Source organism: Paramormyrops kingsleyae, chromosome 16 (assembly GCF_048594095.1).
Source record: "Paramormyrops kingsleyae isolate MSU_618 chromosome 16, PKINGS_0.4, whole genome shotgun sequence".
NCBI classification, from domain to species: domain Eukaryota; kingdom Metazoa; phylum Chordata; class Actinopteri; order Osteoglossiformes; family Mormyridae; genus Paramormyrops; species Paramormyrops kingsleyae.
Genome location: NC_132812.1, coordinates 13687655 through 13713497, shown reverse-complemented (window position 1 = coordinate 13713497; position 25843 = coordinate 13687655). Strand labels below are relative to the sequence as shown.

The window sequence follows — 25843 nt, the reverse complement described above, 5'->3', positions numbered from 1 at the left end:
ATCTGCCTGATATGTATATGGGCTAGGGTTCCCCAGTTCGGCTCCTGGTGGGCCAGAATCCAACAGAGTTTGCAGATTTCCTTGTTCAAACACATCTTATTCAGCTAATTACCAGGTTTAGTAGGTATGTTTCAAAAGGGAAATCTGCAAATTGTGTTGGATTCTGGCCATCCAGGACCCGAACTGGGGAACCCTGATGTAGGTTAATATGACTTTATCATTTTAATTATTTCTAAAATATGTGAACAATTCTGCAATGTCATGACACTTCAACGTCAACAACTAGGCCTACACATGGAAATATTTCTGATATTGCAGAAATAAAATAATACAGTTTATAAATTAAGAATAATGTACTCATAATGCAAGCTATGAATAAGTTGATACAGACACAAACTTTAATAAAAACATCATTTTCTACATGACGCGCTACCTTGACATTCAAATACTGACATGTTGACACCTAGCGGTCATATTTGGATTTCCATTTCAAAGCTTTTCCTTGCCCTGTGATTGATGTGTTATATTTATGGAACGCTCTGTTAATGGCGTCATACTGCAGCACCAGACACAGACGCAAATACTTTACTTTTATTGTTTATTATACTTTTATTTATGACGTAGCATCCATAAACCAAAGCTTTTATAAACACAATAAACAGTATTAGAATTATTTCTCGCTAATTTTTTTTATCTTTGAGTTACTCAGACAAAATTTCTACAGCAATTTTCTACCACTGTAGAAGTCTAAATCTCTCCTAATTTATGCATTTTTGTATTGTGTAATACTGTATGTCTGATTGTGTCTACGTTGTTCCATGTGAATGCCCGTTTTGCGAAGGCAAAATATATTTTATGCTCTGTCTTATTACTGCGTTCTCTTCATAAGTTTGAACTGATTCCAAAACAGGCGTTTCGTATATTAGAGGTCCTACGGCGATCCGTAGATTTTGTTAGGGAACAGGAAACATGGCGGCCGAATCGAACGAGGCTGGAATCGACACGGGGTTGAATCTCACTTCCAAAGAGGAGGTATTTTTTTACCCCGAATTTTGAAAAGATATATTTGTTTCAGATAATCATTTTAGCACGTCATTTGTAACATCGTTTACGTGTTACAAATATGTTTGCGCGTATCGATGACCAACGTCCTTACTGGTACAAAGAGTTCGCTTTACTATTCTTAGCATCTTTCACATGGCCTTCGTGTTGCCGCGTAAATATGTATTAATTGCAACAAATTATTATCTGAGTATTACTTGAATATTTACAGATTTAAAAAATATATTTGAAATCCTCCGCTATCGGCGATTCAACAAACTTAATTACACTAAATATCAAGTATTTTAGTACGTGGAACGTCGCCGAGTTTTTTTTATAACATCCCCGTGTTTTTGAGTTTTTACATTTCTTTCTGGAGATATAACGTAGAGGGGTTTCTCGTATAATTTCCTTAAATGTAAAGAGCAAACGAATGATACAATATCTACATGTCCGTTTAGTTTAATGTGTGTATTAAGGTTTTCTCCTGTTTACGGGTCGTCAGCCGCGTATCGCGCACAAATGACGGAATTAAGGCCTTTTCAACAAGTGTCACATCTTGGCATCAGAATAACAGGACACTGGGTGCATTAGTTATAACATTTATTAACTCGGCAACTTTAACAGGTTCAATATTTGGTTCATCCCTTCTTTATTTAAAATTTCGGGTAAGGATGTGTTGGGTAATTAGGTTAATGTGTCTATCATTCACTGTTCTAAAGGTTTACAAACCGAAAGGACTGTCGCGGAGTGATGACGCCGTAAGATTTCTTGCAAAGGATTTGCGCTTAAGAATAGTTTTTAATTTTAAATGTTTGTGTATTTTGCCAGCTTTTTGATTAGTGAGGATGCATTTGTGAATAATAATGCATCGCAAAAAGAAACTAATTAAATATTCGCGTTAAAATGACTTTATCCTTTGCTTTAGAAACAGGAAGGGGGTAGTGTGTCTTTGAGTGTGGGTTTGAGGCAGATATTGGTTACAGATCAACTCTCAGCACCAAAAAAAAAAACATTGTCAATTTCCAGTGGCTTTGAAGCTTGGAAGTGCTCAGTGTACAGCCTGGGTAGCATTAAATCTGGGATCAAGAGTCCTTTAGAGCCTGTTCCCCAGAGATATCTAATTTCTGCAAAGGACAGCATACCACTGACTTCCACACTGAGCCTCATCCATCTCCACTTGGTAGAAATGTGATCTAGTGGGCCTCATGCTTCTAACACACGCAGGAAATGTGTGTTCGCTTTGGGTCAGATTAGCTGATGCGATGAATCCTGGTTTGATTCATATATGACCTAAGGTAAAAGTGAAAGAAGCGCTGTTTTCTAAAACCATGGTAACCATAGTCATTGTGTAATGATCATACATCCATTCATCTTCCAGCTACTTATTCTAGCAAGGCTCTCTGATTAATGCTGCAGTTTTTTAAAATTATTATTCTCTTGGTGTCTTTTTTCTTGATGTTATTGTATCGCTGCAGAGCAGTTTCTTTTAAATGTAACTATTTCATGATTAATGTTTTTAGGATAAATCATCCAGCATGAAGATACTTTAAGTGAACGAAGCGATCTGCCACTTGGTGTGCCATGGCTCATTGGCTAGGGCTGGTGTCCCCAGTTATTTTTCCTTGATGACCAAATTCCATCAGTAACAAAGCCAAGGTCCACTGGAGGGACGGTGGGGTTCTCTGATAAAATTTGCTGATTGGGGGGGTCCCCTGATGATCACGTGTTCAATTATACTTCACTCTACATGTGAGCAAGTCTACCGCTTGGTGGCCACTGGACATGGGGAGCGTTTAAGGGCTCTCACCTCTACCATAGAAGGGTGTGGGATCAGATCCCTCGAGGGACCCTGTTGTCATACCCTGTCTTAGGAACCCAAATTGCTATCCAGACATACAGAGGCATATATGTGTACAAAATGAAAACAAAATCCTGTCTGGATTCTGGTGCAGACTGGGGGAAGTATATTTCCTGAACGATAAATGTGCGTGGTGAGCTGGCAGTGGGGTGTTTAATTCTCCCCTGTGTCCCTCCCCCCGCCCCACAGTCGCCTGGTTCTGACGCCAGCGCCCGGAACCTGCCCCGGAGGAGTCGTAGCAGAAGCAGCTCTGAGGAGAGACAGGGCGATGGTGGCGTGGGCAAGCAGAGCGGTGAGTTGGCCCCTGCAGCTGGTTCCCCAGACTAGGCTCTCGTTCCCTGACGATGAATTCCGAGTCCCATGCAGACGGTGGGCGTCCTGCTCCCTTTACTCTGCTTTGTGCCATGGTCCCACTCCATTCTTTCCCATCCCTGCCGTGCTGCCTGAATCATAATGAAGTCTCAAATCACTTAAGGGAATTGCCTTACTGCAGCTTATATATATACGTATATTTTAAGGTGCATATATATATATTTTTTTCTTTATCTCAGTTCCTTATTCGATCTCCTGAGGACCCTTATACTTGACCTCTTTGAAACACACTGCAGCCAGATATGAATTTAGACTTTAAGATTCTAATGAAGAGCGCTATTATTTATTTTACTTGTTTTCCATTTTTGAATACGGCCCAAGTTTAATTTGTTAAATTGTCTGACATTCAGTTTGGCTGCCTTAGTTCCGACCAAGAAATCTGATTGGACAAGAGGCGCACTATGAGTGTGGTTATCAGAGTACAACCACATTCGGACATTTCACATCCGCTGTATCACTCCGCTTTACAGGTGTATCTAAAAACCGTTACATACGCCTCATTTCCACCAACATGAAGCCGGTGCTGGGCTGCTTCTTGCTCGGTGCATTTTGAGAACCTGCTCGCATTTCCAATGGGTTCAGAAATGGACATAGGCAGATGACGTAGGCAGAGTGAGAGTAAGGTAAAGGTTCATATGCATTCCGTTTTGTTGGATTTATTTTGATCTGCTTTTGGATTTTAAGTTTTTATAAGCTGCCGAACCGGGAAAAAAAAAAGTTCTCAGAGTATGACTCGTTGCACTCTGTCTCTACTGCCTATATCCACTTTTATCTCCTTAAAGGCTCCACGTCTGTTTGTGTGAGTTGATTCTTTACTCTCGGTCATCGTGTTACCGCTGTGCTTTCGTGCAAGGTTTGCGCAATAAAAGTATCTGCTAATAACTGAACGTTGCTTTCTGCCTCATGGTCTATTTGCCACTCAGGCGGCAATATTTTATTAGACCTGTGGCATGATCGTAATTTACAATGCAAAGTTTATTGCGCTAATAAGCTGCCTAGTTGTTTCACTGCTGGCACCGGTAATATTAGACAAAGCTACACCAGTTATAGATAGACTGAATTTTCCAGGTATGTGGATGTCACAGGAACTATTTTTTTTTTTTTTTGCAGAGACCCATAAATGTTTAAATAAAATCTTATTACTGTTACCTTATAAATGGTATTCAAAGCAATAACATACTCAGTCATGTGGTTGTACTCCAGTATATCCTCCTGAGACCCAAGGAAAAGTGTCCTTCAATTTTAGGTTATTTGTCTTTGGAGGAAATGGTCCTTTTCCTCTGTAGCCCGGAGGACATGGCATCCATGATTTCCAAAAGGATTTTGAAATTTTGATTCGTCAGACCACAGGACAATTTTCCATTTTGCCTCAGTCCATCTTAACCTCCTGAGACCCAAGGAAAAAAAGTTTCCTTCAATTTTAGGTTATTTGTCTTTGGAGGAAATAAGACATCTTACAATTTAGATTTTTTCAAATTTATTTTTATTTTTAATTTCACAGCATGTCCTCTTTAGTGTACAACAGGAATAAATATGTTTCCTTACATCAGTGAAAATGTCCACTTCAATGGACATAAATGAATGGGTGGGGTCTCAGGAGGTTACCACAGCAGTGATTACCTTCGGTGTGATTTCCCTTTACACAGTTTGTTGTCAATAGTTACCAACACATGGCCATACTGGTAAACTCAATAGCCTCTTCACAATCACTGAAAGGTTACTGGGGTGGGGATTGGGAATAGGAAGTTAGGGTGGGGGGGGTCTTTTAGATCTGGGATGCTGGGTCATTGGGTCCAGAGAGACGGAAGCTGCACTGTTTAGGTCCCTCTAGCTCCGTCCCATTTAATATTTTGGCAAACCTCTTCACAAGCTTTGGCTTGATATGACAAATATAAATTAGAATTTATATAAATTTTGTTTGATACAGAGTTTTATTTTAATTGGTTCTTTGAAGAACCATTTATCTACAAAGATTGCAGTGGTTCTCCGGTCTAGCAAGCTTTCTCTGCATATTAAACCGGCCTCTTCAGTGACTTTAGTCAAGATTGAGTGACATACTCGCTCACATCAGCTGATCATCTGGTGGTGGTGGAGGTGCGGTTCTGAAGTTGCATGCTGTCAACTGGATGTGATTGAGGATGCAGCATTTCTGGGTCCCACCAATAGGGGGCAGCTGCTTAAATAAGAGGGGAGTCACTGGGAGTGAGAACACATCACACAATTAAACTTATTCAGATATCCCACTCCGCAGGGGTGGGCAACCCATGGGCAGCCAGTTGATCCTGGACCCCCTAGAGGTTTTGTTTTTAGCTCCCCTCCGGTAGTCCAACCTAAGGGGGCTGTATGCTCCCCACAGCTGTCTCCTGGCTTTCTCTGTTTTTGCACAGTTTACTGTTTCTGTTTTATATATATATATATATATATATATATATATATATATATATATATATATCTCCATCCATCCATCTCCTACTGCTTTTCCGGGTTGTGTCGCTAGAGCAGCAGTCTCAGCAGGGAAACCCAGACTTCCCTCCCCCCGGCCATTTCGTCCAGCTCCTCCGGTGGAATCCCGAGGCGTTCCCAGGCCTGCTGAGAAACATGGTCCTCCAGCGTGTCCTGGGTCTTCCCCAGGGCCTCCTCCCAGTAGGACATGCCCGGAACACCTCACCAGGGAGGCATCCAGGAGGCATCCCTCCTGAATGACCGAGCTCCTCACCCTATCTCTAAGGGAGAGCCCAGCCACCCTGCGGAGGAAACCCATTTCGGGCACTTGTGTTCGCGACTTCACTTTTTGGTCACTACCCACAGCTTATGACCATAGGTGAGGATAGGAACCTATGTTGACTGGTAAATCGAAAGCTTTGCCTTTTGTCTCAGCTCCTTCCTTACCATGACAGACCGATGCAGCACCAGCATCACTGTGGCGCCACACCAATCCGCCTGTTGATCTCCCGTTCCATCCTTCTTCACTTGTGAACAAGACCCAGAGATACTTAAACTCCTCCACTTGGGGAAGGACTCCCTCCCTGACCCGGAGAGAACACTCCACCCTTTTCCGCCTGAGGACCATGGTCTTGGAGATGCTGATTTTCATCCCAGCCACTTCACACTTGACTGCGAACTGCTCCAGTGAGAGCTAAAGGTCACGGTCCAATGAAGCCAACAGAACCACATCATCTGCAAAAAGCAGAGACCAAATCCGAACAGCCCTTATAAGGAAGCCCGGCACCCCATTCTCTCGGAGCATTCCCCGAGGGACAAGGTCGAATGCCTTCTCCAAGTCCACAAAGCACATGTAGACTGGTTGGGCAAACTCCCACACACCCTCTAGGACCCTGCCGAGAGTATAGAGCTGGTCCACTGTTCCATGGCCAGGGCAAAAACCATGCTGCTCCTCCTGAATCCGAGGTTCAACAATCCGGCGGACCCTCCTCTCCAGGACCCCTGATTCGACCTTACCAGGGAGGCTGAGAAGTGTGATCCCCCTATATTTGGATCACACCCTCTAGTCCCCCTTCTTGATGAGGGGGACCACCACCCCAGTCTGCCATTCCAGAGGCACTGCCCCCAATGCCCACGCGATGCTGCAGATGTGTGTCAACCAGGACAGCCCCGCAGCATCCAGAGGCTTGAGGAACTCCGGGTGGATCTCATCCACCCCCCGGGCCCGGTCACTGAGGAGTTTTTTAATCATCTCAGCGAGTTCCGCCCCAGAGACAGGGGAGTCCACCCCAAGTCCCCAGACTCTGCTTCCTCATTGGAAGGCATGTTGGTGGGATTGAGGAGGTCTTCGAAGTATTCGTTCCACCGACCCACAACGTCCCGAGCTGAGGTCAGCAGTGCACCATCCCCACCATAAACAGGTGTTGATGCTGCATCACTTTCCCGCCCTGAGCTGCCGGATGGTGGACCAGAATCTCCTCAAAGCTGTCCGGAAGTCGTTCTCCATGGCCTCGCCAAACTCCTCCCACGCCCAAGTTTTTGCCTCAGCAACCACCGAAGCTGCGTTCTGCTTGGCCCGCCAGTACTCATCAGCTGCCTCTGGAGTCCCACAGGCCAAAAAGGCCCGATAGGACTCCTCTTTCAGACCCTCACTATACACTAGGGCCTGCCAGGCTTCCTCCCCCACCAGCGGAGCCAACCCACCATCAGGTGGTGATTGGTTGACAGCTCCACCCCTCTCCTAACCCGAGTGTCCAATACATGCAGCCGCAAGTCCGATGACACGACCACAAAGTCAATCATTGAACTGCAGCCTCGGGTGTCCTGATGCCAAATGCACATATGGACACCCTTATGTTTGAACATGGTGTTCATTATGGGCAATCCGTGACGAGCACAGAAGTCCAATAACAAAACACCACTCGGGTTCAGATCGGGGGGGTCATTCCACCCAATCATGCCCCTCCAGGTCTCACTCTCATTGTCCACGTGAGCATTGAAGTCCCCCAGCAGAACAAGAAAGTCCCCAGTAGGAGCGCTCTCCAACACCCCTTCCATGGACTCCAAAAAGGGTGGGTATTCTGAACTGCTATTTGGCACATAAGCGCAAACAGTCAGGACCCATCCCCCCACCCGAAGGCGAAGGGAGGCTACCCTCTCGTCCACCACGGTAAACCCCAACGCACAGGTGCCCAGCCAGGGGGCAATAGGTGCCCAGCCAGGGGGGCGGTGACCCATGTCTGGGCGAGGGAAAACGTGAATCCATGTTGTTTCTCATCATATGGGGTCTAATGAGCCGCACTTCGTCTGGTTCCTCACCCAGGACCTGTTTGCCTTGGGTGATTCTACTAGGGGCATAAAGCCCCGGGCAATTTAGCTCCTGGGATTATTGGAACAGACAAACCCCTCCACCACGATATAAAAAAAATATATATATAAATAATATAAAAAATATATATGAATATATATGAATATTGAACAAAATAAAGCACTCCGGGGCAACTGGAGCTCTGTTTAAAAATAAATTGAATCGTGAGTGAAGCAAGGGGCCAATTTATGCCTTTTGTGTCGACAGTCACACTAAGAATGGATTTGGCAAAGGTGCACGTAACTGCTGTTTTTGTGCTGTGTTGACTTTTACCTGCTGGTGTCATGTGAGGTATTTAGTGCATTTCAGCACTATAGGTATGACTACTGCAGGTCTTCTGGAGGACAACGGGGGGGTTCACAGATTAGCTATAAAGGCAGTTGATAGCTGCCATCACTAAAAACATCAAATAAAAATGTGTGTAGGGAGCTTGAGAGACCTCCTTGTCCTTTGCCTGGGTTGTCTTTAGGTCCTCGTGGGTGCAGTTTTTGATTCAGTAGGTCAAGATGCTACCTGTAATCATAAGGTCACCGGTTCAAATCCCGTGGTCATCTAAGTGATTTTTGCTGTTGTGCCCTTGAATAAGACTCTTAACCCCAAATTACTCCAGGTACCGACTGGCCCTGCATTCTCAAAATCTATGTTAAATTGTACTACACCTGAAACTCTCAGATCCAGGTCATGCTGTATGACAGTGTCCTGTCCCACACCTTTTGTCTCTATGCTTCCGTTCCGCCTGGGACCTTGCGCACCTGTGCTTCCATTCCGTCAAGCACCTTGTGCCCCTGTGCTTCACGGGATGATGTTCACTAACTCTCCTTGTCTGGATGTCTCAGTCTTGTATCAAAGGGACACACTGTGGAGCTTTATAGTCCCATCACACTCAGGTGATTCAACCTCCAAAACCGCAGCGTAAGCTCGGTCAGATCCTTCGCTAGAGAGAGAACCTTTTCTTTCCTCTTGCTTGACTAACGTAACATAACCACTGCCCTTCGCTGCTTCCTTGTGGGTCAGCCGGTAAACTTATTGCTGTGGGGGAACTCGCTGTCCCGTAGCTCGCTTGGAGATGTTGCTGTGCTCCCTCGCCCTTCCCGCCACTGCTACTCACACGGATCTGCTTTTAAAAGCCAGGAGTTTTTTTTTTTATTATTCCTGTTTTCCCTTTTCTTCTTCTGTGCTGGTTGTGTCATCGAGGCACAGGACTGGAATAATGTGACCTAAATAAAATGAACTGGGCGGAAGTAAACCTCGGCCTTTCATATTTATTACATAACACTGTGTTATTCTGACAGGGAGATGCAGCAGCTTTGGTGACTTATAAAGAGGGTGTATAAAATTTAACAAAATGAAAAGCTTTCTTTATTCCACCTGAGGTGGAGATCATGTTTTTATGTGTAAGAATAATTTACTACTACTTGGTGTAACTTGGTGCATTTGAGGTTTCTCACATTTTTTATGAACTATTCTGGGTACCATCCATCCATTTTCTATACCTGCTTGTCTGTAGAGGGTCGTGGGGGTTTGGATCCTCCCCTGGAAGCTAAGGTAGGGAATAACCCTGGATGGGCCGCCAACCCATCGTATGCCATGCACCTAGGGTTGCACAGGGGCGAATAACTTCCAGAAACTTTCCATTTCATGGGAAGTTAAGCTGGGGAATTTTGGAAACTTTCCATGGGAATATATGGAAATTAACAAAAATTTACTACCCTGCACACATACATTTGCACCTATGGACAGTTTGGTAACTTCACTTAACCTTAGCATGTTTTTGGATGATGGGGGGGAAACCGGAGTACTCAGAGGAAACCCCACCATTACTAGAAACCCTGGTCTCCAGAGGCGTGAGGTAACCGTACCAGCCACTGCACCACTTCACTGGATGTAAAACTATAAATAATTGATTGTTTTTATAGCTCATATGCAACATTCCCAGAAAAACTCATGATCCATATAATCTATCATGTCTTAGGGTAATCTGGTTATGCAATAGACCATTGCAGTTTAGTCCATTAAGTTTCATAAAATCATTCTTATTTAGTCCGATACTTTATTACCATCAGAAAACTGTTCGAAGAGAATTTTAAAAGTTTTGTTTGCCATAATGTCTGTATGTAATTTGCTTGTGTTATATGCATGTGTGTCATCATGTTTGCCTGATATATCGCACAAAATTCCATTCCTCTTATTCAAGCTTTGAAGAACCAGGGCAACGTTAAACAAAGCTTAGGAATACATTCACAGTATGATCACTCATCTTAGAACAGCTGCTGCAGTTTGGCGTCCATTTAGTGCTTAAAGTGTTTTCTCACAGCCGTCGCTTTAGGAGTCGTGCCCATTCTTGGCGTGGTGGGAAAAATTGCACCGGCCCCACTGAAGCCCTAACTGCCGTTCTCTTTCAGCGGGATTCCTGAATTAGCTGCGTAGGGGTGCCTCTGCAAAAACGTGTGCTTATTCTTTTCTGCTCCGGAGTAACGTTTTTAGTCGTGAATGTCTGAGCCAAGGCGTAATGGCGTGAAACCAGCCTTCCTGGCCCCGTGTAATTTTGCGTGGGAAGTTGGGCATAAACGCTTCAGATATTTCGTGCTTAATGTCCCTGCAAAGATTTCTTAAATTGCCTGTTTATTGGAACTGGCAGGGACTGTATTTATGCCACATTGTCTGTTTTCCATGCAAGGCTGGTATCGCAAGTTGCTACTGGCGGTAGGTGGCCGGTGCTGCTGCAGCACAAGGATGGAGGTTACGGGCCAAATCATGGTGACCAAGACACTTTCTTACACTTCGTGGTCCTTCAGGCAATGTGTGCCCTTGTAGTATTTTACATTCTCCCTCTAGGTCGAACAGATAATCAGTTTCCCTCATGTCTATTGACTAGAAAATCCTTCAGGGCGCGACTGAAGAATGTGAAGGATGTTAGCAGGGGGTTGCTTTCTTGTGCCTTTACTTCTGCCGGTGACATTTATGTGGCGGTGCCCTTGCTGAGCGCAGGCCTCTCGGTAGAGGAAAGCTGGGACGGGAAATGCTATTGCTGCTTATATTGGCGGGTGCTTTCTTTGTGGAACAAGGCCAACGAAACCATGAGCACCAGCTCTTCTTGGGGGGGTGTCTTTCAAACTGAGCTCCCACGGGGCGCTGTGAGCAGACTCCTGACCCCGACGGAAGCCCTAAGCTTTGTGAGTGGCACTGAGTCGGGCCCAGCCTCCAGATGGTGACCCTCCGTAGACCGCAGTAGGCTCTCATTATTATTTCAGAGAGCCTCTGCTACTGAAGATGGAGCCAACGGGGCATTGTTGAGCATTGACCAAACCTGCCGTCACTCTGAATGTCAGCCAGGGGGGTGGGGGTGGTGGTGCTTTTTTCGTCGGAGTTACCCTAACGTCTTTCTGTTCCCAGGCCTGTATTGTGATGTAGGCTGGGCATTTGTGTCGGGGCATCTATTGTGCGGCTTCCTTCAATGGGGCGGTCTGTGGAGAATTTGGCAGAGTGGATCAGTTCAACTACGCCAATGAACACGATTCATTTCTGAGTGCGGTCAATGGCGGCTCCCGGCGGAGGACGTTAGTCGGCTGAAAGACACCCTGAACCGTTAACTGATGTGTTCTGCTGCTCAGGAGAAGAATCTGATGGGCAGAAGAGCCTGGGTGAAGCACGGCCGGACCATGAGGCCGGCGCGGGGAGCAGCGGGGGCTCGTCCGGGGACTCTGACGACAGCAGCAGTGAGGACAGTGACGCAGGTGGTCCTCGCAGGATGAAGAGCAGAGTGGCCCACATCCGGGTGAGTCGACTCACCACGCTTTGATTGGTGACTTTCTTCCGATGGAGGTCGTGTTGGCTTTTGGGTCCATTTGAAAGATCTCCTGTTGGGTTTAGATATTGCTCAGTTGAGGTACATCTCTTTGTGGTTGGGATGAATGACTCCGTCAGTCAACATGTCAGTGCTATTAGCCTTCTTATTGACTGTGTTCACATAGCACCCTGGACCATGCTGACTTGTTTGTGTCCGTTTCAGCGGAGCACCGATGATGGCAGTAAGAATAAACACAGGAGTTCGTCCCGAGAGGACAGGTGAGCTTGAGTGCCTCCCCACACACATGCGAGGATGTCCAAGATGCTGATTGTGTTGTTTTTAATGATGCCAAATTCCTAGAAACCTGTAACGTGTCCGTAACACCCGTGCCATCCTGGTGATCTCGACTGTGCTGCGTCTCTTTAGGGATGATTCACGACGGTCTCGCTCTAGATCACGCTCAAGGTCACGCTCGAGATCCCGATCCCGAACTCGCCGCAGCCAGGAAAGGGAACGATCCGAGGATCGGGAACGACGGTACCATAGGGGGCGCTATGCACTTGGGAGAAACAGTGACAGGTGAGATGAGCACAATATGAAGGAGACAAGCTTCTTTATCTGCTCGCTAATCCTGGTTACTTATGTAACTGATGTAAGCTGCATGTTGGGATTTCAGATATTTAAAAAGTTATTTTAACCCCCCACCCTGCACTGCTGAATGACTTCAGACAGTTCTCAACTGACATAATCAATCCATTCCAGTACTAAACACATTAAATGAAAATTTACTTACAGTTGCCTTTTTGTGTTAATGCTTGTTAGCTATGTGTATTTTGAATATTTACGCAAGTCATTTTTATGCAGGTTTCTGCCTGTAGTAAGTTAGTATTGTGTTGGTCTGTAGAGTTTATTCTACAATTATTTCTGGAACATGGTTGGACTTTGGTCAGTATCAGTTTTCCTGTTTCAGTAAATAGTGAATCTTTTGAAGTTGAAAGTAGGACTTAACCTTTTCCAGTCTTGCTGACCACCTTATGACTGTCATCTAATGAAATTTGGGAATGGATGAGGATGGTGTGTTTTGTTTGACGTCTCCAACGTTCCTCACCCCGTGCAGAGAGCGGTATCCCAGCAGAGACCGTGACCGCGACCGCGACCGGTATCGAGAGCGCGACCGGGAGCGCCGTTCCAGCAGGGAGCGGGACCGACGGGAACGCTCCAGCCGTGATCGGGACACGGAGCCGCGGAGGAGGGGCAGGTCACTGTCACCGGGCCAAGGTGATGACCGACCCGCAGAGGAACCCGCGGTGAAGAAGAAAAAGGAAGAGCTGGATCCCATTCTGACCCGGACGGGTGGGGCATACATTCCCCCCGCCCGTCTCCGCATGATGCAGGCCCAGATCACGGATAAGGCCAGGTGGGGGTGCCCTTTGCTACTGAAACACAGGGGTAGATCGGTAGCCCATCTGTTCAACCCCTGCTTAGAAAGACTTTAAATCATCCCCTGTGACTCTGACTAAAAGAAATGGTCTGAAGATGGATAGATGGGTGATTACTTATGCAGTGCTTAACAAAAATAGCTAGGAGACATAAAGATGTAGCGCAATTACATGAAAATTGACGTCGCCCTTGAGTCAAGGTGTGTAACCTGAATCGCTCCAATAATACATCTCGCTGAGCGAATTGCTGAAATTTACTTTGAGCTGGACGGAGGCAGTGGTGAACACTAAAGCAATCCCAGTGGTAATGAGGGTCGTAGTAATAAATATGATCGCAAATGGCCTCTCTGAAGCACAGGCACTATATCAGTGCGGTAGATTTAACCTGCGCTTACTTGGAAAAATGTCAAATTCAATGTAGGATTTTTATTTATTTTCTGGTGTCTAACCCAGAGTAAGATCTGTATTTGTAATATAAGCAGTGGGGGAAGCGGACAATCAGCAAAACATGAGCAGGCTGAACTCTGCAGGGAATATTGTGACTGATTAATTGCCAGTCACTCCTGTTGTTATAAGCAGAACATGGGTGATTGGCTTCTAGAATCTTCTGCTTTTGCCGTTGGCACACCAGCCCGCAGGGTCTGCAACACCGTTTGCTGTCAGCTTCTCCCCCAATCGCCACCGCAGGCCCCCCCAGGGGCAGCACGTCGCGCGCCGTAATTGATGGCGGTAATTAGGTGGCGAATGCTCCTCGGAGATCCCGCGGAAGGGCAGCCAAGGGGATGAGATGGAGGGGTCTCCCAGCCACACTCCCAGGGGCAGCGGGGAGCCCGAGCCGCGCGCACGCCTGCTGCGCCATCAGCAGAATTTAATCCCGCCGTCAGATGGGTGGGGGCTGGCGCCTTTGTCCTTTCAGTGGGTTGGCTGTAAATCATGCCCTTTAAAAACGCTCCTACACCAAGCACCTATTAAAATATAGTGTGGACGTGAAGGAGGAAATTGAAGATTGTTGTTTTATTAACTGAGCATGCTAAAGTTTTTATGACAGTGGGTTTCAGAGGCGACGTTGACCTCATTACGGGTGGCTGTATTGATTTCTGAGGGAAGAAAATGCACTTTTCCCCTCTGAAAAATATCACCGTCACTCTTTCTGCATTGTAATTAATTGGCCAGGCTGGTAATTAAAAGTCACATCAGGGGAATGCAACCTCCCCCAAGACTTGGCATAATATTCCTGTCGTTTTATCTCTAGCCTCGCATACCAAAGAATGAGCTGGGAGGCGCTGAAGAAGTCCATCAACGGTCTCATCAACAAAGTCAACGTGTCCAACATCGGCAACATCATTCACGAGCTGCTGCAGGAGAACATTGTGAGGGGCAGGTAGGTGATCACAGACATGGGCCTCCGTCTCTCTGGCCATCGTGGTCCTCTTGCAGTCTGCAGTGACGCTGACCCCTTGTGTCCTGCAGGGGACTCCTGGCCCGGTCCATCTTGCAGGCTCAGGGTGCCTCTCCCATCTTCACACATGTGTATGCTGCTCTGGCGGCCATTATCAACTCCAAGTTCCCTCAGATCGGCGAGCTCATCCTGAAAAGGCTAATCCTTAACTTCCGAAAGGGCTATAGGAGAAACGACAAGGTACGTCTATGCAACGCCCCCCCCCCCACAACCCCCGATTTACCATCACTACCCTCTGGCAGGTTCAGTTTGTAATGCTTGCTTGTCTCCTCCTCTTCACAGCAACAATGTCTGACGGCATCCAAGTTTGTAGGTCATCTCATCAACCAGAATGTGGTAAGCCTTTTTCTGTGCACGCTTAACTCAGTGTCCTGTTGGTACATGTATGTGTTATGAAACACGTGTGTCCCACGGGGACTGGCTAAAAGTCGCCAAATCATCCTAGGACCGCATTCATGGGGAGTGCTAATGGGAAGGTGAACTCTTTGTATAGGCCCACGAGGTTCTCTGTCTGGAGATGCTGACTCTGCTCCTGGAACGGCCCACGGACGACAGCGTGGAGGTGGCCATCAGCTTCCTGAAGGAGTGTGGCCTCAAGCTGACTGAGGTCTCCCCCAGGGGCATCAATGGTCCGTACTGAGTGCTGGTTTGCCACACCCTACAGCTCCCCCCACCCCCACCGGCCTAACACTGACTTCCCCTCTCCCTGCCTGCAGCAATTTTCGAACGCCTGCGTAACGTCCTGCACGAGTCAGAGATCGACAAGCGCGTCCAGTACATGATCGAGGTGATGTTCGCCATCCGCAAGGACGGCTTCAAGGACCACCCCATCATCTCGGATGGGCTCGACCTGGTGGAGGAGGAGGACCAGTTCACACACATGCTGCCCTTGGAGGATGAGTACAACCAGGAGGACGTACTGAGTAAGAATCTGGGCCTCACTGGCCCTGTGGCCGGTGGTGTTCTTAATGTGATGAGTCTGAACATAGCAGCATCATATATTTCACTGTTGAACAAGCTGGTTTGTTTGTAATTCATATCTTAAGTGTTATCAATTTTCAGTTAATATCCATCCATCCTTCTTCTAACTGCACATCCTGAGAGGGATTACATAGGTGGGGGGGGGGGGGTGGGGGGCTCGGGACTGGGGCTCACCCTGGATGAATGCCAGGCTGTCGAAGTACTTAATATTGCTGCATGTGATAATCGCCGCTGAGATAAATTACGGGACTGTAACCAGGGAAAAAATTGTGTAACATAAAGAAAAACAAATTTACCGGGTGAATATATTAATGATGACATCCAGCCTGTGGTGTTTGCTTGTTCAGGGGAAAAAGCTTCCTGACTCCAGAGATAAATGGTTGTAATTGAAAATCTATATGGGAAACCCTCCAGAGTGAAAGCAAAGCCATTATTACATTAAGCTCTCTATGAATACTACCATCCTAATACATGCTGAATACTTCTTTTATGGGCAATTGCCTCTGATTATGTCTCATTATGTCACATTTAATTGCTGTGAAATATGTAATTGCTGTCGAACGTTGAGCGACAGTGCCCCCATTTTGCAGATGTTTTCAAGATGGATCCCGACTTCCTTGCCAATGAGGAGAAGTACAAAGTGATTAAAAAGGGTAAGTTGGTGGATGCATGTTGCTGTTTATGCTCGTTTTTATCTGATACTTTGTTGTCTTTAATGTTGATATTATTAACGATTGTGCTCGGGTCTCTCATGAGGGACAGTGTGTTGGCATGTTTGCCTGCCGCTGTTGGCTTAATGCGCTGAAATAACTTTACAAGTAGCTGCTAAAAATCAGTTTAAAAAAAAATGCCAGTATCTATGCAGAATATTCTCTTTAATCGCATGGCGCTGGTTCAGACCCAGAACCAGATCGATCTGCTGAGTGTTTCTCTGTGAGCTGTTTGCCCTCCACAGCACGACGGGTTGGCGCTGGTCCTCTTTTTGGGCCGCCAGTCTGGCCTAACTCGAGACACCATCCGTTCCTTCCATAGAGATTCTCGACGAGGGGAGCGGCGAGTCCGGGGACGATGCAGAAGGCAGTGATGACGACGAGGAAGACGAGGAGGGGGAGGAAGAGGAGGAGGAAGGCGAGGATGGTATGGGTTGTGCTGTGTAAAATGCAGTATTGAACACTCCCCCACACAACTGTATTTCAACCGTATGGACAGTGCCTGGTGCCCTTTGGGTTCGGTTTGGGGGCAGTTTGTGGTTTTCATACCACTCATGAGGTGCACTGTTGTCTCTTTGTTTTCTTTACATCTATCTTGAGATGTTTTAACACGCAACCCCCAGGGCTTGCAAAGTCAGTCATTACTGATACCCGATTTCGTGCCTCATTTGGTACAAATTAGCTCATGTATATCCGTCTGTTAGTTTGTGTATACCTACCGCCGCAAGCAACATAGCTGAATAATTTGACAGTTGTGCTGAAGTCAGAAAATAGACACGGCTTCTCTGTGCATCCTGGGAGCCGCCTCTTAGGAGAGAGAGCACCTTGGGACACAGTCGGTGTTCCTCATACACACGTCCAGCAGAGATTATAAATTTGAATCCTGGTCCTCGGTGCCACGGGCTTGTACAGGAATTGCTTGGACCACAAATTTGGACATTTTTTACCTGCTGCTGCTCGAAATGTCCCGGTTTCAGCGAGCGTGGCTGTCAGGTGCTCTCCTGTCCCCGCATGTTCCGCTCTCGCGTCGGAAGCCTTCCTGGTTTCCGAGAGGTCACGAGGTTTCCGCACTCTTCCGGCTGCTGCGCGGTGAAGGTCTTTTCATCATGTGTGGCTGCCTTTCGTCTCTGGCTCTACCAGGTTGTCCAGGGAGTGGTTTCTGCTCTCCCCTTGCGGGCAGGTCGGCGGTATAAAAATAAAACACCAAGGAAGAAGAAAGAAGGAGAAATGTGCTGAGTCTAAGCAGCAGCATGGTTCTGCCTCAGCGTCACATATCGTCTTCTTGCTCTTCTCAGGCAAAGAGAAAGTCACCATCTTCGACAAGACTGAAGTCAACCTGGTGGCCTTTCGACGCACCATCTATCTTGCCATCCAGTCAAGGTCGGTATTTGTAGGCTTCGTGTTTTTGTTTTTGGCTTCGGGGAGATGAGAATGTATTTTTAAACAGTGACTCCAGCATTGGAGCATCTTGAATTTAAGACAAGTTGAGGTGAGCCTCCTGGAAGGCTTGGATAAAAGGGGCCGATAAAACCCGCCAAAGGCTCTTAGGGGCCCGGGTGGCCGAACTTGGGCACCTTCTGGAAGACGGTCAATCAAATCCGCTGATTAACTGGTTTCCGGTCTCAAAACCCCAGTCATTTTTCATATGAGTCAAATCAAGGGGAAAATCACACATTACTTGGGGAGACTTAGGTGTGTTTGTAGCATTTTAGCGTGAGAGGCTAGGACTCTAGAGTCGTTTCTGTAGATGGACACGACACGCTGGAGGCGTGATGTGCAGTGGAAGCACGTCCCTCACAGGTGATCGCGCGGGATGTTAGGAGAGCGGTCCTCTGTGTTGTGGTTGTGTGTCTGGCTACAGATGTTAGGAGGAAGGAGATGAGATGAAGGTATGTGTGGGTGTGTCATACCATTTGCAGGGAGAGGTCACCCTGTCCCCCATACCGTGTCCTGATAAGCGGCATGAATGCATGTGGTTGGGGTCATGTACCTCGTGATAGAGGCTGACGGGAGTGTGCGAACACAGCCACTGGGCACCCAGAAGGTCACGCTGTGCTTTTCCTGTAACTCTGGTGAGGAGATCACCTTGGCTCCATCTACTTTTTCCCACAATAAGGTTCCTGGAGAGTAGGGTGGGGGGGTGGGGTTTGAACCCCATTAGCTCTGTTTCTGTGGCATCTAGAGCCCCGAGGCCCAGGTGGGTGGCTCTTCGGAGAGCCGCAGTCCTGCTTGTATTTTCTTGGTTCCAAGCAGGACTTTGCTACTCAGACTGACCTTGAGTAAATGCACTAATTCTGTAAGCCTGCACGTTATGCCGTGATAGGGTATGGTTCTTTACCATCCTGAATATTGATGCCAGTTTAAATAACAGTGGTAATATATCTACAGGAGTCCATAAATATGCCAAAATGTGCCATTTCTAGAGTAGGTTTCGTGTAACGCTGACAGCAGAGAGCCGGACGACAATTCTCCTACCGGCTGCCGGATTTGTTGTTAAAATGTAAAGCAGCGAGGGCCCAGAATGACACCGCACAGCGTAACTGCCGTTAATTGAATGCATAAGAAGGCCTGAGGGAAGTTCCTGGAATGGTGTCGCAAACACACACACACACACACACTGGCATTCCTCTGCTGAGAGCTGCCGCCGGGGGAATATGTGGAGAAGCAGCTGGTGCAGGAGCAGATAGGAGTGGAAGCCTGACAAGTGACCCAGCAGGAGGCGATAGCGCTGCGCCGCCCCCGACGGACTCGCAAGGCCGCCTCCCTGTTTATGGAGGGCACGCCCCCACCCCCACCCCCCCAGCCTAATGAAATTAATTGAACTTTTTTGTCACTGGGTGCTTCCTGCTGAATCAGGCAAGCGTTGGCTCATACCCTTGGAAAGTCAGAGAGCCGGTGGGCTTTGGGTGCCGATACTCATCCCTGTGACCACATGGTTGTAGTATTAAGGACGTGAAGGAGTCGGCTAAAGGTCATCAGTTTGATTTCCAAAAGTAGTCATGCAAGAGCAGGTTATATACCCTTATTTGCAAAACTGAAATAATTGCTTTAGCTACTAGACATAATTATTAATAGCGTGATCCAAGGCAGAATGATTGAGAGTAATTAATTTGTTCTTGAATCTGTTAGGAATCCTGTGCTTGTTAAATGTTTAAGGTGCTTCGAGAAAGGAGAAGGTTGTGTTTTGTTTTTGGTTGGTCCCTGTGCCAGCATGCTGCCATTCTGGTGGATGCTTTAGAGTCTAGCTGCATATGTATTGGGTTTCTCTGCACTGGGCCACATGAAATATGACTGGGGTTTTGAGACAAGAAACCAATTAGTCAGCAGATTTGAGGATATCATCGGATCTAATACAGTGCAATTCAGGAGATAAGGGTAGCCTTCCGCTGTCTTTATTTTTATACATAGTGATTATTATATGACAATTCTGCTGGGATTTGGTGGGTATTAAGCTTTCCTGTGGTTAAAGATGACTTTCTAAATGAAACACTGCTTTGTCTGAAGCTGTTGAAGCACTGGTGAGGTTATTTGCTTGTGTTTTCCTCTCAATACTGCAGTGCTCTGATAAGAGAGCACATGCTGTGTTCAGGCGTCTCTGCATCTAGGATTTGTGCGCATGCTTTTTTGTTGTGTATTTGTGTAAAGCACGACTTGAGGGGCGTGATCTTCACTGTGTTAATTTTTATCCAAAGATTTTCCCCTTGGAAAAACAAGCTGATCTTTAAAACAGTTTTTGTGATATACAGCTTTTAATGCATGAGTGATAGGTGCTGGGTTATTTATACAGTTTTCAAAGGTATATTACACAATTATCTGAAATATTTCAAATTTACTTAGTTCTTAATTTGGAAGTACTCGGTTGGTTTTAAGCTGGTGTGAATCTGTGTAATGACCTCTGAGATTTAAACTCATCTTAATTTCTGATTGCTTGTGTCCTGACTTGCAGTAAGCATTCGGCTGTCTTAAATAATTGTGTCCCTTTCTTTTGTCAACAGTTTGGACTTTGAAGAGTGTGCTCACAAGCTGATAAAGATGGACTTCCCTGAAAGTCAAACGGTGGGTTTGCTTCTAGGAAAGCCGTTGCGTGTTTTATAAATAGCCTTTACTTAATTGCGGCTTAGAGCAGCCTATTCAGACCGACGTCTCTAAATGTCTCACTTTGTTCTGTCATAAGCGTGTGTGTCTGGAGCAGGCCTTTGCTCGTGTGTGTGTGAATGACATCCTTGGCAGTGCAGCCAGCTTGTCGTAGCGAATGTACCAGCTGATGTTTCTTAGGAACACGAGAGGCTGACGTGAAGGACTTCGGCAGCCATTCTCCTTGCTGTGGTCTGCCCTACATTGGCTTCAGGTCACATTGTGCGGATCACTCTGATTAGCCATTAGTAATTTACGCTAAAATGTTTTTCCTGTGGTCTACCTTACCCGGCATATTTGGTCTTTTCTTCGTGGGTGTATGAGCTAGGACTGTACGATGTGCCATGGAAATACGGACATTGCATGTTATGCATGTGTACTGGTCATATCGCAAGGACCACAATGATTGACCATCAATAAATTATGATAAAATGTTTTTACTCGGTCAAGGGCAACAAAACCGATCATGTTTTGCATTTTTAGCAGTTATGTAAGATTAGGTAGTATGTGTTCTGTGTTCTTTTTAAAGATGCTTTATGAATGTTGTGATATTTATTGCAAAAAATCCAAACATGTCAATGAGATTTTTTTCAGTATCCTTCAGCCCTAGTCTGAGTTCATGGTTAACCTGTCGGCCCGCCTTTCGCGTCATGTGACTGTACCGCACCGCGGGTACACAGAGTTAGGCCTCCTGCCAGGATGAAGTGGTAGTTTCCGGTAACCGGGGCTGTCCGTAACCTAGCACTAGTGCTGGCTGTCGTCGGAGGCTCACCAAATGTGATTGAACACAAGCCCTCTAGCACAAGGTCCCATGCAGGGAGTATAATGTATCTTCCTTAATAGCTACCCCTCTATTCACCTGGCCCGTTCCTCTGCGCAATAAGGTGACAAAACCAGGGTGAGGTTTTAAAAGGTTTTAGATGTCTTTCCACATTCAGCCCTGTTCATGCATACACTGGATCTTATTTCACCTTAACCGTAAGCGCAGTTAATCCCACCCGGTGCTTCATCTTTCACCCGTCTGCTTTTGCGGAAGCCACCTCGGCTTGTTGGTCTTTGGTTGTCTTTGCGGTGTCATTTCTGCCATTGACTGCGCTCCCCTGCGGGGGGCACTGTCGAATGACTGCCTGTGCCCCTCCACCCCCCCCCCCGGAGAAAAAAAATACAGAAAAAAATTATATAGAGATGTTGTGCGACCACAGATAATGTGCCTTTTGCTCCCTGTAGTGTCCTGAAGCATGACAACTTTTACTGTAACTGCCCCCAACCCCGATGGGATCCTGGTAATGCCACTGCTCCCCACCCCATGAAAATGTTGGACCCGACTGTGTACTTCATGGTGCAGTTCGTCCTGTTTGCGATGGCCGCACTGTAACGCCAATCGATATTCCAGCCTTCTGCATAGGCCTCTGTCCTGGGCTTTCCCCAAATGGCCGATTGCATTAATATTTCAGAACACTCCAATAGGAGCCAGAAACACTCAGCTTTTTAGCCCCCGGGCTCCTAATGCGCAAGAATGGGGGAGATTCGGCCTCAGCCAGTGGGAGTTCGAGGTGAATTATTGCACAGGCTAATGCTACAAATGCTAAAAGTGTCCCGGGCCGAGCTGCGGGTGAGGGCCTGTCCTCGCTTGGTAGCAGGGGTGCGAGAGGCTATTGCTCTTGTCAGCCACAGCGGTGTGTGAATGATTTCACCCCACAGCTTTGAATCCCCACTCAGGGCACATCTGTTGCTCCTTACTACCTGTCAGTTCCCATCAATCTGATGAACATGCAGTGCAGTTTTCCATGCAGTTCGCCACGCAGATCGCTGAAAGTGCTTTTTTTTTTTAAGTGTTTTTTTTTTATAAAAGTTCAGTAATATTGTGATCTTGTTTTTGAAAAGCAGATGAAGAAAAGCTGGGTTTTAGGGTAAGATGCTATACTGTATTGTATGAGAGGAGGCCATCAGATCAGCTCTGTTAGATCAGTATTGTGTGATGGTCATCGCTTACAGATACTTTACGTGTTATGACTGTTTTACTGAGACAGTCCTCTGGCCTGCCTGTTTTGAGAAGAACCTCACGTCTCCCTGTGAAAGAGGAGACTCCAGAGTTCTTGGTCTCCACCCTGGGTCTGGATCACATTTGTAGGACCGGCCTGTAAAATGCCACTTCAGTCAGCACTTGCTGTCTTGCTGTCCCCCTGCTAGTGCCGCCATCCATTCCTAGCGCCCGTGTTGCATTTAGCGCCTGACTCACACCCCGGCCGCACGTCTGGCTCTCAGCGCCTCTCCAAACTCACAGAGGTGATTGTGCCGAACTTGAAGTAAAGTGAGTTTACGAAGGAGTAATTGGCCGCCTCCCCTCTGCTCAGCTGCGCCGGAGGGTAATGGGATCGCATTATGCTTTGCGATCCGTTTTACAGGGCAGATGGTATGCCCTCTGTGAAACCCGCTCGGGCCGTAAGTTTGACATTACGCGACTCATATAGTCCGGTGGGATAGGCGCTGCTTTTTCTTCGGTGGCGGTATAGCAAACGTCGCTATCAGGACGGAGCTTCCATCCACATCCCTCAGATAGGCGTGTGATTGCATCCTACTGTGGGGCCCAGGATGTGAGTTCTACCCGTATGGGTTCGCTGAACTCCCCGACAGCGTGACCTGGCGGAAATCCGAACGGAGCGCTCATGCTGGAAGGGGAATCACAGCACCGGAAAGGCCGCCGTTAAACGGGTTTAAGGCCCAGTGCTCCGTTGTTCCAGCTGCAGTTGGGGAGCACAGATGGTGCAGTCGGCAGACCGGCCGTGTGTGTCACGAGGGCGGAGTGGGTTGCTCAGAAATTCACCGCGCTCATGAGGAGCTCCTCAGTTATTTCAGCCACTGATGAGGACTTGCGCGTGTGTAACTGATGTTCTGGTGAAACAATAGAATAGAATAGAATAGTTACTTTATTGTCATTCAGAGATACACGGGTTAGTGCACAACAGAACGAAATTGCGTTGCATTATTTTGCTCAACATCAGCCTGGCAGAGTGTAATAAATATATATAAAAAGATGTATATATAAATATATAAATAGGAGCAGAGTACAAGTACCACAATTTAGCAGCAAAAAACACTGTACATCACCACAAGACATAGTGCAATACACCCCCCCCCCCCCCCCAGTTCCCCTGATCGTTTGTCAGTATTGGGGGTCTATTTGCAGGGCTTTAAATTTCATTTCAAGAAACTGGGTAGCTGAACCGATGAGGGACAAAGTCTTCCTAGGGGGTTGGTGACCTAAATTATATACGTACCTCCAGTCCCGTTTTCCCGCACTGTAAACCAGGGGGGGGGGTATGTGTCACTGGAGCACTCCTGGCATGTACACGCCTGACTATTGCCTCATTAAAGGTGGGGGGGGGGGGGGGAGGAAGCGCCGTTAATGTGTTTAGTGTGTTTTAATTAAAACGTCCTTTTCTCTGCAATCACTACGGGCAGTATTTGCCTCTAAGATAGTGGCCCTGTCTCACAGTCCCTTCCAGCGGGAGTCTGGGGAGCTCTGTTATCCCCACAGATGCTCCCTGAAGCTGGTTCACGAGTTTAAACGTTCCCATATCTACAGGAAGTGGCTCACCTCCTCCCAAGTGTGATCAAACTCCCGGGAGAGAAGGTGCCGCTGGTTTGTGGGGGCCCACGGCAGTGCTGGGCCTGCTTATTGCAGGGGGGCTGATCACGGCCATTTGGCCTTGGCTTGACACAGGAACATGCTGCAAAGGCTTTGTGAGCCTCACTCCTGTACCCTGCTGCTACTTATACAGCAGCATTTACAACCACTCAGTCTTCCAAGCTTTAACCTGAATTTATACCTTATAATTATGAAGATATACCTTGATTGTCACAAATGCATCAACTTCACTTGCTCCTTTTCAGACTAATGCATGGTATGTAACTGGGAGCGATTTTATTGAGAATAATGAAAATTTAAAATAATGTGCTAATGCTTAAGGGAGAAAGGCCTGACACAGCAGTCTTGCTCTTTAGCATCTGACTGGAAAATATTGCAGACTCTGGCTATACGTAGCTTCTCTGTGTTTAATGGAAGTGGACTCACGGTCCTTATTTATCTTGCAGAAAGAGCTATGCAACATGATCCTGGACTGCTGTGCCCAGCAAAGGACCTATGAGAAGTTCTTCGGGCTCCTGGCCGGGGTAAGTCTGGCTGAGTACCCCTGTATAGAGAGCACAAAGGCAGTGTTTCCTAATCCGCTCCTCAGGGACCCACAGACTCTCCATTTTTTTGCTCCTTGTCAGTTCCCAGTAGAGCTGTTAAGGAGCAGAAATGTGGACTGTCTGGCAGGGAGCTTGGAGGGAGCAAAAACGTGGACTGGCTGTGGGTCCCCGAGGACCGGATTGGGAAACTGCACTAAGGAACAGGGAAAGATAAATAACTACGATCGAAGGCCATGCTTCCTCTAATTCTGAATCCCTCCAACACAATATTCAGCGTTTCTGCTTGCTGAAGAAGGAGTATATGGAGAGCTTTGAAGCCATATTCCAGGAGCAGTATGAGACCATTCATCGCCTTGAAACCAATAAGCTTCGAAACGTGGCTCGGATGTTTGCACATCTTCTATACACAGACTCCGTCCCTTGGAGCGTAAGTGCCGCTAACCACGTTTAGTCAAATCTTCTTACCAGCTATTATCTTGTCAGTATAAAATGCACCATCTAATAGTTTAATAACATTATTCCTGTCCTGACAAGTTCTGAGTGTTATGGGAGTTAAAAAATATTGAAATGTAATGGAGCTTTTCTAACATGAGTCCTGAAATAGAGGCGCAGAAGTTATTGATCAACATGTTTACATGTCTGCTTTGAAGGTGCTCGAGTGCATAAAAATCAGTGAAGACACCACGACTTCCTCCAGCCGAATCTTTGTCAAGATTTTGTTCCAGGAGCTCTGTGCCTACATGGGTCTTCCCAGGCTCAACGAACGCCTCAAAGATATGTAAGTTTGCCAAGATTAAACACTAAAATATGGCCAGTGTTTTTGTCTTGTGTTTACCACTTATGGCAAGGTTAGAAGTTCATCTGAGTGCATTTTGGTTTCGCTCATGTTTTGCAGGACGTTGCAACCATTCTTCGAAGGCCTGTTCCCTCGAGACAATCCCAGGAACACAAGATTTGCCATCAATTTCTTCACCTCCATCGGCCTGGGTGGTCTTACGTAAGTGTTACACAACCGTTTTTGCTTCATCTACTGTTGGTGACTCATTGCTTCCTGG

The 25843-nt window shown here is 46.8% G+C and overlaps 1 protein-coding gene across 1 annotated transcript in view; it reads left to right on the top strand.

Moving 5' to 3' along the window:
• Positions 1 to 928: 928 nt before the first annotated feature.
• cwc22 (CWC22 spliceosome associated protein homolog) overlaps positions 929 to 25843 on the top strand; it is a 28774-nt gene continuing 3859 nt past the window's right edge. The window contains exons 1-19 of the mRNA XM_023801737.1: positions 929 to 1032; positions 3092 to 3194; positions 11696 to 11859; positions 12094 to 12149; positions 12298 to 12450; positions 12989 to 13288; positions 14563 to 14691; positions 14781 to 14949; positions 15052 to 15105; positions 15263 to 15398; positions 15486 to 15692; positions 16341 to 16403; positions 16783 to 16887; positions 17756 to 17840; positions 20456 to 20516; positions 24690 to 24767; positions 25063 to 25215; positions 25439 to 25566; positions 25684 to 25785. Coding sequence (XP_023657505.1) covers positions 970 to 1032; positions 3092 to 3194; positions 11696 to 11859; positions 12094 to 12149; positions 12298 to 12450; positions 12989 to 13288; positions 14563 to 14691; positions 14781 to 14949; positions 15052 to 15105; positions 15263 to 15398; positions 15486 to 15692; positions 16341 to 16403; positions 16783 to 16887; positions 17756 to 17840; positions 20456 to 20516; positions 24690 to 24767; positions 25063 to 25215; positions 25439 to 25566; positions 25684 to 25785 — 2309 coding nt within the window. The 5' untranslated portion in view covers positions 929 to 969. The remainder of the gene's footprint in view (positions 1033 to 3091; positions 3195 to 11695; positions 11860 to 12093; positions 12150 to 12297; positions 12451 to 12988; positions 13289 to 14562; positions 14692 to 14780; positions 14950 to 15051; positions 15106 to 15262; positions 15399 to 15485; positions 15693 to 16340; positions 16404 to 16782; positions 16888 to 17755; positions 17841 to 20455; positions 20517 to 24689; positions 24768 to 25062; positions 25216 to 25438; positions 25567 to 25683; positions 25786 to 25843) is intronic.